Here is a 19,472-nt window from a genome sequence, read left to right as displayed (position 1 = left end):
CGGCTCAGCCCGGCTCGGCTCAGTCCGGCTCGGCTCAGTCCGGCTCGGCTCAGTCCGGCTCGGCTCAGCCCGGCTCGGCTCAGCCCGGCCCGGCTCGGCTCAGCTCAGCTCAGCTCCGCGGCGGGGCGGGGGAAGCGTCGGGCTCGCTACGCCCCCCAGACCCGGCCCCGTCCTTCTCCGCTCCTTCCCTGCACGGGACGGGCCTCCAGGCGGGGGTCGCCCCCCGGCCCCATCGCCCCTGGCCCGGGAACCGCCCCGGGGAGCCGGCAGAGTCTCTGCGGTCCAGCCCCCCCCGGTGCCGGCGCCCAAAGCCTTCCCGGCGGAGACACCCGCGGCTGGGTCCGTGTCGGGGCTGGGTTCCCGCCCCGTTACTCACTTGTTTACTCCAGTGAGTCCCTGCCCGGGCGCTTGGGGCAGGGGGTCCGGCCGTGCCGCCCCTCCAGCGGGACCCGCACCGCGGTGGGGTCCAACAGAGGGGGCGTCCCCGCCGAGCCCCGCAGCGACCCCGGGACCCGAGAAGGGAGAGGAAGCTGCGGCTCCGGGCGCTGGTGTGGCCGAGGGCCAGGGTCCCCGGCCGTCCCTGCCCTGGGGAGGGATTCGCTCCCGGGGGTTTTCCCGGCCCGACAGCTCCCAGCTAAGGATGTCGCTGCGCTGTCCAAACCCGAGACCAGCTGGGGTGGCACGTCCCCAGGCACTGTTCCCTCCCACGGTCTCAGGACGCGATAGCCTCCGTTGCTTCTCCTCGTGCTCCGCCGAGGAGGGCAGAGCTCGGCTCTGGCCGCGGCGTCTTCCTCAGCTCCGAAGAGCTGGGAGCACCTGAGCCCACGGGGGACGCGGGGACATCCCGTCAAGGCAAGGGGTACAGCGGCTCGGCGCTCAGCTTGATGGCCAGGCAGGTTTTCCTGGCATTGGCTGCTAGGCAGTGAGGGGGCTACAAAGCCCATCATCCCGCTATCCCTTGGCTTGGAGCAAAGAGAAAGCCCGGGCGGAAGGCAGGGCCAGCCCGCAGCAGTGGATTGCGGCTCTGTGTGCGGGGAGCACGAGTGGCCCCACCGCCAGCGAAACGCGCGGGGCTCGGCAGCCGCTGCTGTCCCGGGTGGGGCCGGGTGTGTCCGGGAGCAGCTGCGCTCACGGATGATGGGACACGGGCCAGCTCCACCGACTGCCCCGCCCGGGTATTAAACAGTCGTTTCCCCCTGCACAGCTCAGGGCTACACCTGCAGCTTCCCCCAAAACGTAGGGGAGATGTGGGTTAGGGGCAGTGAGAGCAGCCAGATCAGGGTAAAGGTGTTAGGGGCTTCAGACGGATCCAGTCCCTGATCTGGCCCTGGCACATACCCAGAGGCTGCAGCAGCTCTCGGGGCTCAGGCTCCTGTGCCTGTTCAGTGACCCCATCCAGGGCCTGGAGTCAGACGTGCAGGGAAATGCAGTGCTTGGAACAGGACAAGCTCTTGCTGTTCCGGCTAGAGATACAGTGGGACGTTTTGGGGGGAATTCCCCCACATCTCTGTATGCCCAGGAAGGAAAGGGATGGGCTATGGGGAGGGAGGCTCTGCCTGGCAGCTGCGCAGGGTGGCCACCAAACACCAGCTTTGGGGTTTGGGTTTTTTTCCCATTTCCTCCTCCCTGGCCAGGCCTTCACTCACTTCCTGCGCTGAGCCCCGAAGCCCCCCTGCACAGGCAGCAGCTGGAAATAACTCACAGGAAGGAGAGGCCAGGGAATATGTCCGGTGCAGCTGCTGGCCCTGGGGATGTCTGGCAGGATGGGGAGGGGGTACCCATGTGCAGGACCAAAGCACTTGGGGTCCCCCACCCCCATCTGGAGGCAGGCCAAGCGCAAGTGTGGGTGGCCAGGGCAGGCATGGGAGCCTCCTGAGCACCAGCTCCCACGATGGCTCTGGGGCTGTGTCCTGCCAGCAGAGCCAGCAGCAGGACGAGGCAACTTCCCTCAGCCATCAGGCAGCCCCCAAGGCCTTGGAGGCCCCAGCACAGCAGGGCTGGCTCTACCCTAGTGCTGGGGGACCTGGGCAGCCCTGTAAGTCCCTGCACCATGGACCTGTACTGGGGAGAGGGTAGATGCAGGTAGGAAATGGCCTCACAGTGAAGCCAGGGCAAAGATTTCCTGCACCCCTGGGCACTACTCATCAGCACCCCATCCTGCCTGCCTGAGCAGCATACCTCAGGGGTTGGGGGCTTGTGGGGATAGAGCCACATTGGGTGAGCCCAGAGGAGTGTAGCTGTGCCCATGGTCATTATCTCATGGGACCAACACCAGTGAGTCTCAGCTCAACCCTGAAGTGCCCCTAGGGTGCCCAAAAACCTCTCTGAACATCACTAAAGGCCCTCAGGAACGCCCAGCTCAACGGGATACTGGGGAGTGCAGCTGCTTTTTGCCCAGGGCAGGGAGAGCCTCACAGGCATGGTGTGGGAGGGACTGCAGGCTCTGGAATCCGGATTTTCCCCTGTAAGGAAATATCCCAACCAGCATTTCTCTCTTCTGCTCCACCAGAGCAGGCGCCTGGCAGCGCTAAAGCCTCCCATGCCACAGCCAGGACTGAGAGATGTGGCGGTGCTCCCAGGCTGGGGAGGCCAGATCCCAGGGGAGGACATGCCAGGAATGAGGCCCGGGAGAGGGTGAAGGGCCCCTTTATGAAGCAGGACACAGGGCAGCGCTGGGCTGGTGAAGTCAAGGGCCCTGTGACTCCAGCTGGGGAGCAGCAGCTGGACTGGTCTGGCACTGGTAAGGGGAGGTGCTGGGATTGGGAGGGGGCTGGAGTGGGGCAGGGAGCACAGGGGCTGATGCTGTGGGGATGGGCTAACAGACCCCAGAGACACAGGGGTGAGGACACCCCAGCCCAAGCATTATCCAGTCCCCAGGAGAGTTCCCAGAGTGGAACTGGCTGGTGATGTCGCACAGGAGCAGTAGGGGTGACCATGCCCAGGATCTCATGGCTAAAACAACCCTTTTTTATTTATACCAAAGTCTCAGGGTCCTTCATGATAAATGCAAGGACAGAGAAAAGCCTCAGGAACATGCCCAGTGCTGGGCCAGGCCTTGGGGACATCCATGGAACAGTGTCTGTGCTGTGGGATGAGACCCCTGCCCACCCCTGACGGGGTCTGAAGGCGCTGAGCAGCCCCTCACCGGCGGTAACGGTAACGCTTGAAGTGGAACCAGAGCTGGAAGATGCCATTGGCAAACTGGCAGCGGAAGCCATGCCGGTGGGAATACTCCCACTCCCTGTTGACGATCTTGAAGGCGATGTCCTCATAGGGTGGCCCGGCATGGAAGCGCAGGATGGCGAAGTCCTTGTTGTCCTGGCAGGCTTCCAGGAAGTACTCGGGCGTCGAGCGCTTGTCAATGAGATCAGGGTAGAAGATGTTGAACTTATAGCCCTGCACGATCTTGGGGGGGGGGTTGTCAAAGTCATAGTGGGTCTGGTTGTACTTGTTCCACTCAAAGCCTGTGTGCACACGGTTGAAGAAGCGGGGCTTGCGTGGCCGGTACTTGTCAGCCCACAGATAGGCCTTGCCTGTGAGCGGCATCTCCACGCTGAACTGCGCCTCGTCCGCGCCCATGCCCTCCTTGGCCTTACGGAAGAAGATGTCATCGGTGCTCTCGGAAGCATCACCTATAGGGGAGGAGAGGTGACATCAGGTTCTGCAGTGCCAGCCAGGCCTGGGCCATGCAACACTGCTCCAAGGCATGCAGAGAGAAGGAGCTGCTGTGATGCAGAACTGGACACGGGAATGCACAGGCTGCCCCGCTGACTCTGAGTGGCACTGGACCGAGTTGTGCTAGAAGACTCAACCAAAACACCCCTCCTGCCTGTCTGCAGCCAAACACCTTGGTGGTGCTGAGGCAGGTCCCCCAGGGCACACCATCAGCCTGAGCATGATCTTCTACCTGCTCCTGCCCAGACCACAGTGCCCTTTGCTCTAGGGGCACTGCTCAGGTCAGCTCTGGGTGCCTGCCCCAGATCCAGCTCTTACCCTTTCCTGAGGGCAGTGTCTTCCTCCAGCCCTGCATCCTGAACCACTGCACACCCTCCAGGCCGGGCAGGCTGCAAAGCTGGTGGGCACAGGGCCTGCCCGGGGCTCACCTGTCACCTGGAGCTGCTGGCGCAGGAGCAGCAGCCGGTGCGTGTCCTCCTCGGCCTCCAGAACGTGGGCATCGAAGGGCAACTCATTGGGGCCCAACAGCCGGGGGCTGTACTTGCCCGCGTCGTAGTCATCCAGGCTCTGCTGGATCAGATCCTCCTCCATCAGCACAGCCTCCCCCTCTGCATCTCCCTTGGCCTCTGCATCCTGCTCTGCCTCTGGCTCTGAGGAGGGCCCTGGCTGTGCCTCAAGGCTCTCCTCGGGATCCAGCCTGCATGGAAGGGAGAAGAGAGGACTGGGATGGAGATGGTACTCTTGTTCGCTGCTCTCCTGAGCTCTGCCTTGGGAAGGGTGAGAGCTCAAGACTGTCTTTGTGCCCAGGGACAGGCCCGGGTGTTTGCTCACCTGTCACTGGGGGAAGCTGGCTCCTGCTTGATGATGGGGAAGAGTGGTTCACTCTCCACACCCTGCTCCTGCTTCAGCTTGTACAGCTTCTGACGCAGCACGTCCTGGTGCCGCTCCCGCAACCTGAGAGAGGAGAGGAGCCGTTGGGTCCCACCCAGCACGTCCACCTCACTCCCACTGCCCAAAGCTGTGACACCCACCTCCATGAGCAGAAACCTGCTGGACTTGGGTGGCTTTGGGCTAAATAAGCCCCAGTCCAGTTCCCTCTTGGAGACCTCACTAAACATCACCACTGCAGAAGGGACTAGGTGTCCTGCTCTGCTCCCCTCTTGGAAATCAGCCATCTCAGAGAATGCAGAACATCCTCCCCCATTCCCTCCACCAACTAGGTTTATGCCTCCCCAGCTCTGCCCATGGCAGGTCTGCGCTACCCCACTCTCTGGTCTCACCTGGCCCGAGCCATGTAAGCCTTCAGCTGCTGCAGAAGACTCTCCCAGTACCCGATGTCCAGGTTGGGCCCTCCTGCCCGGATCTTGCTCTCAATACCCTGGTACAGAGCTTGCAGCTGGTTGTATGTCTTCCCCTTGAACACGGACTGCACATCTGAGCTGACCGAGGCGTTGACACCATCCCGACGCTCCCCTGGACAGGTGAGGGCAGCTGGTCAGTCTTCAGGCACTCAGCTGCACTCATCCCAGTTCTGCTGACAGCAGGAGGCCAGACCCCAGCCGGGGACAGCTGCCATAGCCACAGCCTCCATCCAGCAGATCCAAGACAGCCCCTCTGAGCCTGAGCACACATGGCAGAACCTGTGTCCTGCATGACCCACCATTCACAATCCCCGACACCCACACCAGGCTCTGTTCTCCTGCTCACCTGGTCCTCCTTTCCCAGAAGCCTCCAGCTTGCGAAGCTTGGCTATCTCATCCTCCGTGATGATGGTCATGTCCCTCCAGAAGTCCACGTTCTTCCCTTGCTCCAGTTCCATGTATACCTGCAGGCAGGAGACACATCAGGCACCTGCTCCACACCATGGGCAGGAAAGCAGAGCTGATACAGAAGCCCTGAACCCAGGCAGAGGGCCAGTAGAGCAGGCACCTGGATGTCCTCCACCAGGTCCTCCATGTCAGAGACAGTCAAGCCATTTAGGAAGGTGTAGGGCTCATGCATCTCCACGGCCAGGTCATCATCCTCTGCGCTGATGTACTTGGCCAGAAGATCAATGGGTTTCGCCCTCCCATCCCGAATCCGGATCTTAGACCTGGTGAAGTGAGAGGAACAGTGGGGGACACTGAGCAGTGCCATCCTCTGCTCCCTGCCAGGCCCAGCTCTGAGCAGGTGCACACCTACCGCAGCTTGGCCTGTTGCAAGTGAAAGTTGTCCTCCTGCTCCTCCCAGGTTTTGAAGTGTTCTGCCTCTTTCTCCCGCTGCAGCATCTCCAGCTCCTGCTCCCGCATGGCTTTTTCCCGTTCCCGCTCCAGACGCAGCTGCTTCACCTGCCCAGAGTGAAAGAGCTGTGAGGCCACTGTGGATGGGCCAATGTGCAGACACCAGACACCTGCTTGAGGACACAACCATAACATGACCTGTTCCTGAGTTGTCTTGGCTCCTGCCATCAGCCCAAGCTCCTGGAGAGTGGGGAGACAGCAGGGCCAGGTTGCTTGGGCTCACTGCCAGCCCTATGGGAGACAGGGGACACAGGCACAACTGAGTGCCTCAGTGTAGTGACCTGGAATTGTCCTCCTCAGCACCTACTGAGCTCCTTGGGCTCAACCCCAAGGGAAGAGGTTTCTCATCCTGGAATAGCAGAAACCAGGGTTCTATAACCCCCACAATCCTACAGACTGGACACACCCCAGAGAAGAACATGGGGACTTCCCAGTGAGAGATGGAGAGAACCAGGCTGTAAACAGGGCTCTCTGTCAGGCAGTGACATGGAAAGTATATCTAAGCCCACCTTCTGCAGCTCCAGGCGATTGTCCTCCTGGATTCGCTTGTTCCTCTCCTTCAGATCCTTCTCGTCCAGATGGCTGATCCCTTTCTTTTCCAGTGCCTTTAACAGAACAGCCAAGGGAAGCTGTGGAACCCAAGGACCTCCACAGCCCCTCACTGGCCAGCAAATGCTATTCCATTCACCCATTTCTGCTGCTCCAGTAAGGTCTGATGCTGTTGAAGGTCCCTAAATCACTCAAACGCTGCTCCTGAAGCCCCTCAGCAAACCCAGGCCCAGCCCACATAGCCCATTTGGCCTGGTGAGGTGTCAGCACAGCAGTATCATGGAATATCTGTTACAACAACAGTACCTGACCTTAAAGATCATCTTGTTCTACTTCCTGTCATGGCCAGGGACACCTTCTACTAGACCAGGGTGCTCCAAGCCCCACCCAACTTGGCCTTGGACACTTCCAGGGATCCAGGGGCAGCCCCAGCTGCTCTGGGCACCCTGTGCCAGGGCCTCCCCTCCCTCCCAGCCAACAATTCCTTTCCAATATCTCATCTAACCCTGCCCTCTGGCAGTGGGAAGCCCTTCCCCTTGTCTTGCCACTCCAGGTCCTTGTCCATTTCCTCTCCAGCTCTCCTGAAAGCCTTTGTAGTCACTGGAAGGAGCTCTAAGGTCTACCCAGAGCCTCCTCTTCTCCAGAGAGCCTTCTCTTCTCTCTAACCTGAATGTTCCCAGTTCTCTGTCACTACTGTAGCAGAAATGCTGCACTCCCTTTACCATCTCCATGTCCCTGACCCAGTAAATGCTGCCCAGCAGTCAGCTGGTGCTCTCCCAGCAGCTCCAAGATCCTCTCCTGCCCTCAATCTTATCTCACTGCCCTGGATACAGAGCCCATCTCAGGCACAGATGCCACTGACTGCCCCTGCATGTTCCCTTTGGCTGCAGGGACAGTGCAGAGCTCACCTTGCTCCAGATGAATGTGCCCAGCAGATTGTTGTCCCCGAAGGGATTGTCAGTGTTGGTGTAACCCATATACTCCTCACCCCAGCCCATCTTTTCCCGCTTCTTTCTCTCCTTGGCCTCCTTCTTGGCCAACCTCCGTGCTCGCTTCTCCTCGGGTGTCTCCAGGGCCTTTAGCAGAGCCGCCTGTTTCTTCTTCTCCTCCCTCAGCCTCAGCCGCTCCTGCAGGCTCAGCTGCTGCCCCGGCTCCTCTCGGCCCCGGGGCCGTGGCGGGGAGGGGGAGCTGACGGAAGACACGGAGGACTTGGATCCATCCCTCCTGCGGCGCCGCTCCCGGCTCCGCGCTGCCCTGTCCCGCCCGCGCTCCGGGCTGGAGTCGGAGGAGCGGCCCCGGGACCGTGAGCGCTGTTTCCTCCGGTCCTTATGGTGCCGGTCCCGGCTGCTGCTCCTTTTCTTCTTTTTCCATTTCTGTCTCTCATCGCCGAAGTCCGAGCTGGGGGGGGCACAGCCGGACTTCAGCGGGAGGAGACTACGGCCGTGCCGGGCACGGAGCGTCTTTCCGCCGCAGGTGAGGCCGGTCCAGCACCGGCGCCACCGGCAGCGCCGAGACAGCGATGGGTACCTGCACCCCCCACCCCCGATCACCCCAGGCCGGTGTTTGCCTTGAGACCGCCCGCCCGCCTCCAGTCCTCGGCCCTACCCGACGCCGGCGGGACCTGCACTCCCTCCCGTCCCCCGCCGGGCCCGCGGTGGGGACAGCGGTTCGGGCCGCGTGGGCCCAGGCACAGCAGCTCCGCTCCCCCGGGCCCGCTCCCCCACAGACACCGCGCGGCCGCTCCGGCCCAGGCGCCCACTCACCCCGAGCTCGGCTCCCGGCGTCGGCCCCGACTCCGGCTCTTACTCCGGCTGCGGTGCCGCCGCCCGCGGCTCCCGGACCGCGAGCGTCCCCGATCCCGATCCCTTTCCTTTTCCCGGTCCCGGTTCCTTTCCCGCTCCGAGCGGCCGCCCCGGGCCGGGCTGCGCGACCCGGAACCCATGAGCGGCGGCGGCTCCGCCCCGGGGCCTCGCAGCGGCTCCGCGCACCAGGCTGCCCCGCCGTCCGCCTGCGCCCGCCCCGCCCCAGCGCAGACAGGCGGGTAGCGGGGCAGCCCCGTGTGGGGCGGAGCGCAGCCCCTCCCGCCAGTCCCGATCCGCGCCCGCGGCGCCCACAGAGGAGGCGGACACCCTGGAGAGCACAGCACAGACTGCAGAACGCTTTATCAGAGCGGGGTACAGATCTCTGGAAAAGGGGCTCCCCGGAGAAGGAGGGGGAAAACCCTCAGAACCGAGAAAGAAAACAAAAAGCGCTCACGCTTCGAGTCCCCGGAACAGAGACGGGGTAACACCCCAACATCGGCCTCCCCGTCCGGCCGCAGCGCCCGCTCCCCCTCCGCCGTACATTCGGCACACGGTTCACGCGCAGCGCGGACACGGACATGTATGGGAACAGCGACATCCACGGGGACATCCACCGGGACACGCGTGGGGACAGGGACAGCCACCAGGACAGACATGGACAGAAAAAACCCCTCAGACATGACCCAAGACACCTCAGCCCTGGCTTTCTCCTTGTGCATTCGGGAAGCGCTGGAGCAGTGGCTGGAAATGAGAAGGGGAATGTGGGGGGCAATGGAGCCCTGCAAACGCCTCTGTGTGTCTTGGACCAAGACCTAAGAGTGCTCTGGCTTCACTAAAAAACTCCCCAAAGTGCAATTCCAGCACATGTGGCCGGACAGGCAGTGGCAGCCCAAAGCTGCGTTCCCTCTGCGCGTGTTGAGGATCTCTCTATGAGCTCCTGGGTTTGCCCCAGAGCCTTTAGAGAAGCCTGACTGCAAGCTCATACAGGGACAGAGATGCCCATTTTCTCCTGCCAGCCTCTTACCTAGCAGGGAGTTTACCTGCAGCCCCAGCACCAGGCAGTGGTCAGGGCATGTCCCAAAGAGTCTGAGATCTCAGCTGGGACAGCGGGGGATGAAGGACAGCAGTGTTCCCTATATGGGAAGGGGCTGTCCTCAGAGTACAAGACTTGTGGTGCCTTCTTTAATGATGGATTGCCTGGACAGCACCTGCTGGGTCACTCAAGAGAGCCCCGCAGAGAACAGCAACTTGAGAATGAGCTGAAGTGCAGCTGAAGGAACACTCAGACCAAGGACACTCTTCCCATGGTCAAGTGCTGTTCCTGCCCAAGCAGCACTGGTGGTGCCTGTGACATGCTCCAGAGCTTCTGCTGCTCCCCTGCAGCGGAGTGCAGAGGGGGTCAAGAATGAGTGCTAAAAGCCAAGGCCCTTTCAGCCTCTGTGGGAATCAGAGGCCAAACAGTTCCCCAGCACTGAACTGCTGGGACAGGAGGTGACATGGCAGGGACTGTGCCAGCCTGAACAGGGGCAGTAACTATTTCAGATCAACATCTGCCTACAGGAAGGTTCCTCCTTGTCCCCTTGACAGAGCTGTTCTAAGCCTTTGCTTGCCCTCTTACAGGACCACCCCACCCTGTCCAGCATTATAGAACTGCACAATGATCATCTCAAAAGGGGAAGACAGTTCTTTGAATGAATGTGCTGCAGGAGCTCTGGGTTCACTCCCCTCTCTCAGGACCCAAGCAGAGCTCCAGCTCACAAAGCTCATTCTCTGGGACACTCTGGGTACAGAGGCCAAGCAGCTTTAGAGACCCCCTAGAAACGAGGGGAAAGAATTAAATCTCCATCAATGATGCTTAAACCATCTCAAAAAAGATGCTTGACTTCAGGTGGCTGGAAAGTCCTGATGAGGCCAAACCCTCCAGCCCTTGACTGAGGTGGTCCCAGGGCAGGGGCCTGGGTCAGAACAGCTCAAGCCCACCCCAGTTTCCCCCTAGAGCCCCCTCCTCCAGCACAGCACCCAACAGCAGCAACTGCAGTAGGGATGTGTCTCCCTCTAGCTGTTCCACACACACTGCTGGAGGAAAAAGAGGCTGAATTTTAGCTTTTTGAAGTCACTTGCCTTGAACCCAAAGGCAGATGAGGCTGTAGGTATTGCACGGTTCCCATTCCCCTTCACGAACCCCTGAGCCCCCCCAGCCTGCAGAGCCCCCCGGCTGGCACAGGAAGGTGGGATGGGGCAGGAGCTGCAGCTGGGAAAACAAGCTGCCAAGCAGCAACAGGGTAAAGTTTTTTGAGAGACTTTTGATAGACTATTTGGTAAATACACAGATACATGAACAGCAGCAACTTGCACAATCTTCAGACTTGTGCTCCCAAGAAGCAAAACTCACAGCCTTCTGCATCTACAGGCAGGGAAGGGAAGTCCAGGTCCTGTATTCTGGGCAAGAAAAAACCATCAATTCCTGAAGATTCTCACTAAATTCAGTACAGTACAGAAGGAAGAGCTTCCCATCAGCCCCGCTACCTTCTGGGACCCAACATAACTGCTCCTGAGTGCTGCTGTGAAGACAAATTGTGGGGACTGAGGTCTGAGAGCAGGGTCCCGCTTCCTCATCGCTCTACATGGAATCCCAAGGACAGTTGTAAAGGGAATAGAGATTTCAACCCTCTTTCTCAAGTGAGGTTCATAAAGCACACGAACAAGACCTGTCTCCCTCTGTTCTAAAGGATTTCCTGTTTTCTCTCTGGGAGATGAGGCTGGGATTGCTGGATTCCAGACTATGCTATGATACGTATACTGCTGATGGATGAACCTGAACACTACCCCGTGACATCAAATTCTCTCACCTATAGCTCACAGCTCTTGTAAAGCAAACCCTCTAAGACACCCGCAGCAGGGATTTCCACCAGCAGATGTGACCCCAGGCAACACCCCAGTCACCCAGCTTTCTGTCCAAGAGTCCATGAGCACAGCAGTGCTGGCACAATTCTGCGGTGGAGCCAGGCTCCCCTTCCTGCCTCCAGTGTGTGGATGTACCCTTGTCTCCCTTGTCTCCCTGCCTGCCCTGAGGGGCAGAGGGGACAGTGTGAACCCAGCGTCCGTGACCCCAGGGTACAGCCATGAGCACGTGAAGGGCTGAGTGGCTCCAGGAGGATGCAGGGTCTGGACAAGCCCCACGTGGGCTGGGCAGAGTGGGGAACTCGCCCTCCAACGTGGCCAGGCTTTGGAGGTGCCCAGTTCCCACTGGTCTGGAGCAGGCGGCGGCCGGTTGGATGAAGTGTGGACTCCAAGCACAGAGGGAGGAGTGGTGCAGCAGTGCAGCACAAGGTGAAGGTGCAACCCATCCTGACTTCAGGGAGAGCTGAGGAATCCACATCACTGTCACCAGGAACTGTGTGCTGCCCCGCACAGTGTTACAGACAGGAGAAGTCACTAGAGAGTTTGGATCCAAGTGAATTGGCATGGCTACTTTGAACTATGGTAACATGGGAGCAATTCTATTCCATGGCCTTTAATACATTTCATTTTCATAGCACCTTTCATCCCAGGGTTTAAGTGCTGTAACAGAAGCAGGTACTGTGCACCCATTAGCACGGGGGAAACTGAGGCACAGAGTGGTTTAGTGACTCGCCTTGGGCCACTTGGAAAAACCGTGGCAGAGTCTGGACAGCCTTAAACCTCCTGACTCCCTCAGCTGGTCAGACCACACTCTGCTGCCTCACATGAAGCCACTCCACTCTCTGCCCTCCCCAGCAACGTGCTCCTACCCATTCTTCAGTGAAGTCTCATGCTCCTCTTTGATGCACAAATATATGACAAAAAAAAAAAAAAAAAAAAGGGAAAAAAAAAGGAAAAAAAGAAAAAAAAGTGCAGTAAACTAAATCTTTAAAAAAGCACATTTGTGCTGTCTCTGTGCAAAGATAAAAGAAATAAATACATGATTAAAAAATTAAAAAGGTTCACAGTATCACACATGGATAGGTAGCTACGGTAGTGCACGTCTGGAAAACACTGTGTTACTACCCAGGATTCTCTACACCCAGCTGGAATTCTCTGCTGGGAGCTGCGGGTGAGTGGGTGGTTTCTTTGCTGCCCACATCTGGGGTAAGTAGAAATACATGGTTATAGTTTTGCTCCATTCTGAAACGCAGTACCCAGGATCCTGCAGTGCAGCAATACTGGTGTCAGCAAGCTCTTCCCCATCCCACTGGAATGGCTGCATCAACGAAAAGGGAACACATCGACCTGCAGAGGGAATCGCTGCTCTCTGGGACTTCTGTGTCTGCATAGAGATTACTGCAAGAGGCAGAGAAGAGAGTCACAGAATCATGGAATTGTTACGGTGGGGAAAGACCTCCAATACCCATATCAGCCATCAGCCCAGTTCTACCACTATGTTCACCACTAACCCATGTCCCCAGGTGCCACAGCCACACATCATTTGAACACTTCCAGGGACTGTGATGTCACCACTGCCCTGGGCAGCCTGTTCCAATACCTGACAACCCCCTTTCAGTCAAGAAACATTACCAAATATCCAACCTAAACCTCCCCTAGCACAGCTTGAGGCTGTTTCCTCTTGTCTTGTCCCTTGTTCCTTGGGAGCAGAGCCTGACCACTACCTGGCTGCATCCTCCTGTCAGGGAGCTGTGGAGAGCAAGATCTTCCCTGAGCCTCCTTTTCTCCAGGCTGAGTCCCCCCACAGCTTCTCCTCATCACACTTGTGCTCCAGCCCCTTCCCCAGCTCCACTCCCTTCTCTGGACATGCTCCAGCCCCTCAATATCTTTCTGGTTATGAGGGGAAAGAGGATCAACCCTTGAGCACCAGTGCCCACATCAATCAGGTCGGCGTCCCACCAACTTCCCAGCACAACCAGAGAGGCTGTTCTACATCCTCCAGAATTGGCAACATCTGGAAAACCTGAGCTCTCCAAAGCTTTCCCTGCACCAAACAACCAGGAATAAGCCAGAGTCCTTGCTGAGCAGGCCGGGGCTCTGCCAGCACAGAGCTGACCTGAGAGGCAGCTGGGCTCTGCTGCAGCCATGCAGGAGCCCCACACTGCCAGAGGCCAAGCTGACTTTGCAGAGGGAGCACAGACTCTGCTGACCTCGACCCACCGGGCACCCAGCACATGGCTGTTGGACACTTACTGTATCGCTCTCCTCATCGGAGACAGAGTGGAGCTGAGCGCTATAGTGGAGCGGGGAGTAAACCCAACTCCTCTCGTCTGTCGGCTGCCAGAGTGGCCAGAGACGGCAGGGAGAATGCAGGGAGAGCAGCAGCAGAGCAGGGAGCAAAGGAGAGAAGAGGAAAAAATAAAAGGAGAAAATAAAAAGAGTAGGAAACAATACAGTAAGAACAGCTGTCCATCTGGAGGGAGAGGACTGAGCCCAGAGCCAGCTCTCAGCAGAGAAGCCCTCCTCATCCTCAACACATACCTGCTTCCTGCCAACTGGGACATGGCACCTGTGCCAGCTGCAGTAGGGGTGGCACAACCTCTCCTCTTGTAGGGACAGAGTTTTAGAGCTTTTGAGATGTAAGGGGCACCTCAGCTCCCTGCCATGGCATCACCCGGCTCCAAAGAAATCGAGAGATTTGGGAAGTGACTTACCTAAGAGCAGTAACAGCTCCTGCTACCAGCTGTCACCCTCCCATTTCCAGAGCCCTGTGCATGCTACAGAGTGGTGTCCAGGCTTTTACAGGGAAACTGGATTTGTTTGCTGTGCCTTCCTCCTTCTCTGCAGAAGGCAGCGGAGTTGAGGTGAGACCATGGTGGATGGTGGCCACAGAAAGGAAACAGTTATTGCTGAGATCTTGGGGACAATGGGGTGATGGGAACAAGTACAGCACAGGAGGCAAAACACAACCAGACCCTGGAAGGAATGAGGGGAGGGAGGTATGCCTTGAAGGACAGTTATCACAGCACTGGGTATTGGTGTGAGAAGACACACTCTGCTGCTGACACAGCACAGATTCAAGGGCTGGTCTCTGCTTCCAGGGTTCCCAGGGGGGCCCATTTACATTGCAAACAGGCTCTTTTGTCTCCAGGGGAGCTCCCACAGAGTCCCCACTTTGACCCAGCCTAGCATTTACAAAGAAAGAGAAGCAGAACTGGGTGCCTGGAAGAAGCCTGAAGTATTCCCAGCCCAGGAACTGAGTGTGACAGTCTACAATGTACAGTGAACTACAAGAAGTCAGAGAAGCTTTGAAGCACTGGGCTCCACGTGCTGAACCCTCCAGTAACTACAGCTCCGTTAGTAGAGACTGCTAGGAGGAAGGAAGGTTGAGAAACCCCTGTCTGGAGCTTCTCACAGGGCTCTGTCAGAGGTACAGGAAAGCTCCCCACCACATCAAGCTTGTTCAACCTCCTCTTTTTCATCCATGATGGTTCATCCATCCTGACTGAACCCCATGCTCTGGCCAGTCTCTTTCAGAGCCTTTTAGGAGCCTGGATGCATGCAGGGAGCTGCAGGATATAAAGAAGCATCCAGTGCTTGCCATTACCCCTCCCAGTGCTGGAACAGCCAAACCCAGCTGAGGGACAGGAGTTGTTGCCTGTTTGCTCACAGAAGTGCAGCACCTTCCTCATGCCATCAGCCATGGCCAGGGGCACATTCCTGACCCTGCTTCCCCATGCATCCTGCCTGTAACCCAAATGGGAGCACCAAACTTCACCAGCAAGGCTCTGGCAGCACTGCCACCACCCCCTGGCTTCCCAAAGCCTGAGAAGATAAATGCTAAACCTAGAACAATCTCAGCTCTAGATTCAGCCCCTAAAAGCTCAAATGCTTCCCTGCATCTTTTGGAAAGGAAAGTCCTCCCTGCTCACAGAACACCTTCAGTGAGGAGGGAGCACACTGGTGATGCTGAGAAGGGCTGGAGAGCTCTAACCAGCCCTAACTCAGCACCACCTCCTGTCTCATTTGGTTTTTGAGCTGCTCCCCACAAGCCAAAACAGCTCTGTTTGCCTGGGGCAACAGGCTAAACTGGAGTTTTAGAAGCTTCAGAACATCTTAATGGTGTCTTTAAAACCCTCTCCCTGGGCTGAAGTTGCTGAGTCTGACATCACCTATAGAGGTTAGTGCCTCTCTGGCCAGATCTGGTACTTTGAATCACTGAACAGTTTGGGTTGGAAGATCACTCACTATCCCTCCTTGCCATGGACAGGGACACCTTCCACTATCCCAGGTTGCTTCAAGCCCATCCAGTCTGACTTTGGACATTTCCAGGGAGAGGGCAAGCACAGGTTCTCTGGGTAACCTGTGCGAGGGCCTCGCTGCTGTCACCCATTCCAGGGTAGGAGCTGTCACCAGTCTGCATAAAAGCAGGACAGAGCTCATGATTCTCCCAGATCCTACAAGGAGATCCACTGGTGTCATTTCAATATGCTTCCCCTATTTCTGCTGGGCTGGTTCCTAATGCCCACTCAATCCAGAGCCCTAGCTGTTGAGAGAAATGAGGTGCTGGCCCCAGTGTTTCAAAGCTGCAGCTCTGCTCCCCTATATGCTGTGCTGGCATGGTCACTTACAATCCCAGAGGAATGCGAGGTAGTTCGGAGTCTGCGCTGGCGGGGAGAGTAAATCCAGTACCTCCCATCTGTGAACTGGGTGGCCCCAGGACAAGTGAGGTGAGAAAGGAAACAGAGGAAAAAAAGGGTGATGTGAAAGAGAGGATGAAAGAGAAAGCAAAAAACAAGGGGTTGGGCAACTCCAGGCCTGAACGGGTGAGCAGGTGGGAAAGCCGTGCAGGGAAGAGCGGCGCCCATGCCCTGCCACACTCTGCACTTTTATTCCCTGGGGATGAACAGGAGAATGAAGTGCTCTCCAGGAGCAGACTTCCAGTGATCAGATCACAGTCCCCTGGGACTGGCCAAATCCTCCTCTGCACACACCATCCCTTCACCCACCACTGCCCCTGAGCACTCCTGCAGGAGCAGCTGCGGTGCTACTTAAGCACAGGTGTGCAACCTCACCTGAGCTCCAGTTCAAGTGGTTTTCCAAGGACAGCACCCATGGGAACTCAAATCAGCTTTTCCCTTCATCCCAGCAGTGACAAACACTCCACAGCACACGACACACATTTAATGCAAAACTCAGACTCAGATGAAGTATGAAATGCTGATGAGCAGTCAGTCACACTCTGTGAACACACTGCAGAATTTTCTCTTGGATAGAGGTGCCCCTCAAGCTGGGGGCAGTCCATATGCCCAGGGACAGGGAGGAAGAACAGCTGACCCTTGCTAGAAGACACTTGCCAGGGGAGCAGGCAGGATCTGCCTGCACACAACTGCCATCCACAGGCAAGGAGGGGGCAGCAGTGTTAGAGGAGCTGTTTGCATTTTGAACAGCATGCATCCAACCCCAAACAAGCTGTAAAACAGGGCTGATTCCTTCCACAGCTCCCACGAGCCTCAGAGTGACTAGGCAATGAGTGAGCAGCTCTGCAGCAGAGTCACAAGAGCCCAGGGAAAGGCCAATGCTGCATTTTAGTTTAGCCTGAAGGAGCCCATTGCATGGGCTTAGGTCATCTCCAGCACCACAGAACCAACAGCAACAAGTCGGAGCAGGGAGGAGCCGGGCACCTCTTTTAATGAGGGTTCCAGTGCTCAGGCACGAGAGAGAGTTCAGCTCTCATGGGACAGGCACTCAGCTCTGCTCTGGGAATCCATGGGACAGGTACGTGTTGCTAAAAAACCTCTTCTCTGGTCTGCAGAAGTTGCTCAGCCATTGTGGGAGCTGAGTGAGGACCAGCGCCAGGCTCCACGGCACTCTGCTGCCAACAACCAACTTACTCCCTGGCTCAGCACTAGACTCCCACTGCATCACCTAATGCAGCCTGCAGGGAAAGGAAAAGTTGGAGTTCACCAGAGCCCAAGGTCACCCTCTGTAATCACCTCCCTTTGGGTCTAGGCCATGTTTATGTCAGGAAAGCAGCCAAGATCGCTGGCTGAGGAAGGAAGAACCTCTCTGTTGTACCCACATCACTTTGGCTTGTTCCAGGAACAAATGTGCTGGCCTAGATAAGCACTTGTGCTTGGAAGTAGAGCAGCATAGCTACAGCTACATCCACAGCAGGAGTGCCATCTGTGTGAGCCCCACTAGATGCTGTTTTGGGATCTCCAAGTTTAATCCAGCTCCCTGCATTAAAAAACCCACCCAGCACCAAGGTATCAAGGTGCTCCACATCAAGATGCTGCAGGGCAGCCATTGCCCTGCACCCAACTGCCTGGGACAGATACTGACAGCCTTGTCCAACCCTTCCCATCACACCCCAAGGGTCAGGTGGAGAAGGTCTCTTACAAAGTATATGTCTGTGACTGGCACGTCGTCTTCATCTGAGGCCTGGCTGGCTGGTTCCGAGGCCTGGCTGGCCGTCTCCACCTCTACGGTGGCTGTGGATGTGACAATGGCACAGGCTGAAGAAGCTGCCTCTCTGCAGAGGGGAAAGAAATTGACAGTCCAGTCATTGCAGTTAGGACAGGAGCAAGCAAAACTGATTTATTACAGAGGAGCGGAAGATGCTATACTGTCACATCCTGAAAGGTCACGTCAGGTCAGAACTGTGCTCAGCCTCACCGAACACCATGAGCCCAGAAAAGCCTCCAGCATAAGCAGCCACAGCTCAAAAGCTACTGTGTAGGCTCTGCTCAATACTCTAAAACACTCACTCTTTGACTTCTTCAGGAGCTACAATCTCAACGTCACACTTGGGCTCCAGCTCGACGCTGATTTGCTGAACCTCCTCCTCCTCGACCCGCACCTCCTCGTGTGACCTGGAAACCAAAAAGACAGGCCCAAAGACTCAGCTGGGCATGAGTTATGCATAGCCCTCAATTTTAGATCAGCCTGACTCAGTTCTGAGCCAGCCAAGCCTCTTGTGCAGCTCTGCCCCAGCACACAGCTGCTGCTGCTACTGTGACACTGCGCTCCCAGCACAGACTTAGTGGCTGATTTCAGCTCATAGGGAGCACTCAGACCTCCCAGGACTGAGGAAAAAGAGTCAGTCCTGGAAGACTGCAGCACTCAGGAATAACAAGGTGTGAAAAGAGGACAAGAGCAAAGGAGTTAAACACCTAGTGCTGCAGGAAAGATGGGCAGTGTCAGATGGAGCATTGGAGCAAAGAGAACTGACCTCTAGGGAAAACTTGTGTCCAGAGTTAGCCTGGCACCAGGCCAGAGCCTCTTTCAAGACTCCCATCACACCAAAGCTGCTCCAGGGTTGAGATCAGATTTATCTGCACACTCTGAAACTGTTTCTGACAATCTTCATTTTAATATCTCATACTATTAAAGTAATTACTTGTGCCAGCAGGGCTGGCTCCACTGTCCCTATGGGAAGGAGGAGCAGGAGCCTGCTAAACTGAGGGGCAGTTGTCAGAGAAGGGCTGAGCTCTGGGTTCACTGACAACACTGCCCTGCTCCAGGCTGGCTCTCACCAGAGCTGGGGCCAGTGGGAAGCACTTCTGTCCAGCTCCCTGCAAGAACTCACTACACTCTTCCTCACAGGGCTGGACCTCATAAACCTGGAGTGAATTCCCCAGCAGACCAGAATAACCAGAGGTGTGACACATTCTTGAGTAAATTGGGTAAGGATTTTTCCATCTAAGCTCAGGAATGTAAATTCTTACTTTAATAAATTTGTGCCTGCACTGCTTTTCACCAGAGAGTTCCATAAGTGCACAGGTCCCTACTCTCCAATGTGTAGGGCACATGGAGGCACTGGTACTAGAAAGGGACAAATTAGGCAGAAAACAGCAAAGGTGGCCATAGCTGCAGATGGTCAGTGTAGCTCTGGCAAATCTGTGACAGACAGATCTACTCTGACCAAGCCACTGAGCTCCCTGAATGCTCCCAGGTCAATGATTCATCTAACCTATTTCTGGATGAGCAGTTACATACTACAGCAGCTCCCTCCCTCCATGAGGTATCGTTGAGTCTGAACTATTTTGGATGAAGTCACTGCATTTGCCACATGGGCCCCACCTCTGGGACCTGGGTTTAACTCTCCAATTTTCAGCAAATTCTAACACTGGGTTCTGCAGGATATGAGGTGCTTCACAAGTCCCTGACACTTCACACAGTGAGCAGGTCCCTGCCCTCCAGGAACAGGAATTTACCAGGATTCAGCAACATGCAGCATACAGAGGTATTTTCATTAGGAATT

The 19,472-nt window shown here is 56.9% G+C and overlaps 3 protein-coding genes across 11 annotated transcripts in view; all 3 read right to left on the bottom strand.

Moving 5' to 3' along the window:
* The window catches only part of TBXA2R (thromboxane A2 receptor), a 7,629-nt gene extending 6,155 nt beyond the window's left edge, over window positions 1-1,474 (bottom strand). The window contains exon 1 of one of the 2 annotated variants that reach the window (XM_033520179.1): window positions 1,339-1,474. The gene's annotated coding sequence lies outside the window, so the exon portion shown is untranslated. Of the gene's footprint in view, window positions 1-376; window positions 1,095-1,338 lie in introns of those variants that run through there. The other variant, XM_015651550.3, reaches the window with a different exon arrangement.
* Window positions 1,475-2,946: 1,472 nt separating this feature from the next.
* On the bottom strand, window positions 2,947-8,652 carry CACTIN (cactin, spliceosome C complex subunit). The gene is made up of 10 exons (XM_015651533.2): window positions 8,267-8,652; window positions 7,412-7,901; window positions 6,464-6,559; window positions 5,857-6,002; window positions 5,605-5,767; window positions 5,383-5,500; window positions 4,956-5,148; window positions 4,507-4,629; window positions 4,104-4,372; window positions 2,947-3,632 (listed from the first exon to the last, which is right to left on the bottom strand). Exons 1-10 carry the CDS (start codon window positions 8,443-8,445, stop codon window positions 3,142-3,144), a joined length of 2,268 nt encoding a protein of 755 aa, XP_015507019.1. The 5' UTR covers window positions 8,446-8,652; the 3' UTR covers window positions 2,947-3,141.
* Window positions 8,653-10,588: 1,936 nt separating this feature from the next.
* PIP5K1C (phosphatidylinositol-4-phosphate 5-kinase type 1 gamma) overlaps window positions 10,589-19,472 on the bottom strand; it is a 49,487-nt gene continuing 40,603 nt past the window's right edge. For 5 of the 8 annotated variants that reach the window (XM_015651526.3, XM_019009105.2, XM_015651527.3 and 2 more), the window contains 4 exons: window positions 17,977-18,081; window positions 17,609-17,741; window positions 13,460-13,543; window positions 10,589-12,604 (listed from right to left, as the gene is read on the bottom strand). In XM_015651526.3, coding sequence (XP_015507012.1) covers window positions 12,602-12,604; window positions 13,460-13,543; window positions 17,609-17,741; window positions 17,977-18,081 — 325 coding nt within the window. In that variant the 3' untranslated portion in view covers window positions 10,589-12,601. Of the gene's footprint in view, window positions 12,605-13,459; window positions 13,544-16,281; window positions 17,145-17,608; window positions 17,742-17,976; window positions 18,082-19,472 lie in introns of all 8 variants that reach the window. The other 3 variants (XM_015651530.3, XM_015651531.3, XR_004500356.1) reach the window with 2 other exon arrangements.

Source organism: Parus major, chromosome 28 (genome assembly GCF_001522545.3).
Source record: "Parus major isolate Abel chromosome 28, Parus_major1.1, whole genome shotgun sequence".
Taxonomy (NCBI): Eukaryota; Metazoa; Chordata; class Aves; order Passeriformes; family Paridae; genus Parus; species Parus major.
This window is presented reverse-complemented; position numbering and strand designations above follow the sequence as displayed.

Coding starts and splice junctions, on each gene's coding strand:
- CACTIN (XM_015651533.2), bottom strand. CDS start 8,445: ATGGGTTCCGGGTCGCGCAGCCCGGCCCGGGGCGGCCGCTCGGAGCGG. Junction 5,768..5,856: donor TTGCAACAGGCCAAGCTGCG/GTAGGTGTGCAC, acceptor TCACTTCACCAG/GTCTAAGATCCGGATTCGGG. Junction 3,633..4,103: donor CCAGCAGCTCCAGGTGACAG/GTGAGCCCCGGG, acceptor CCTCCCCTATAG/GTGATGCTTCCGAGAGCACC.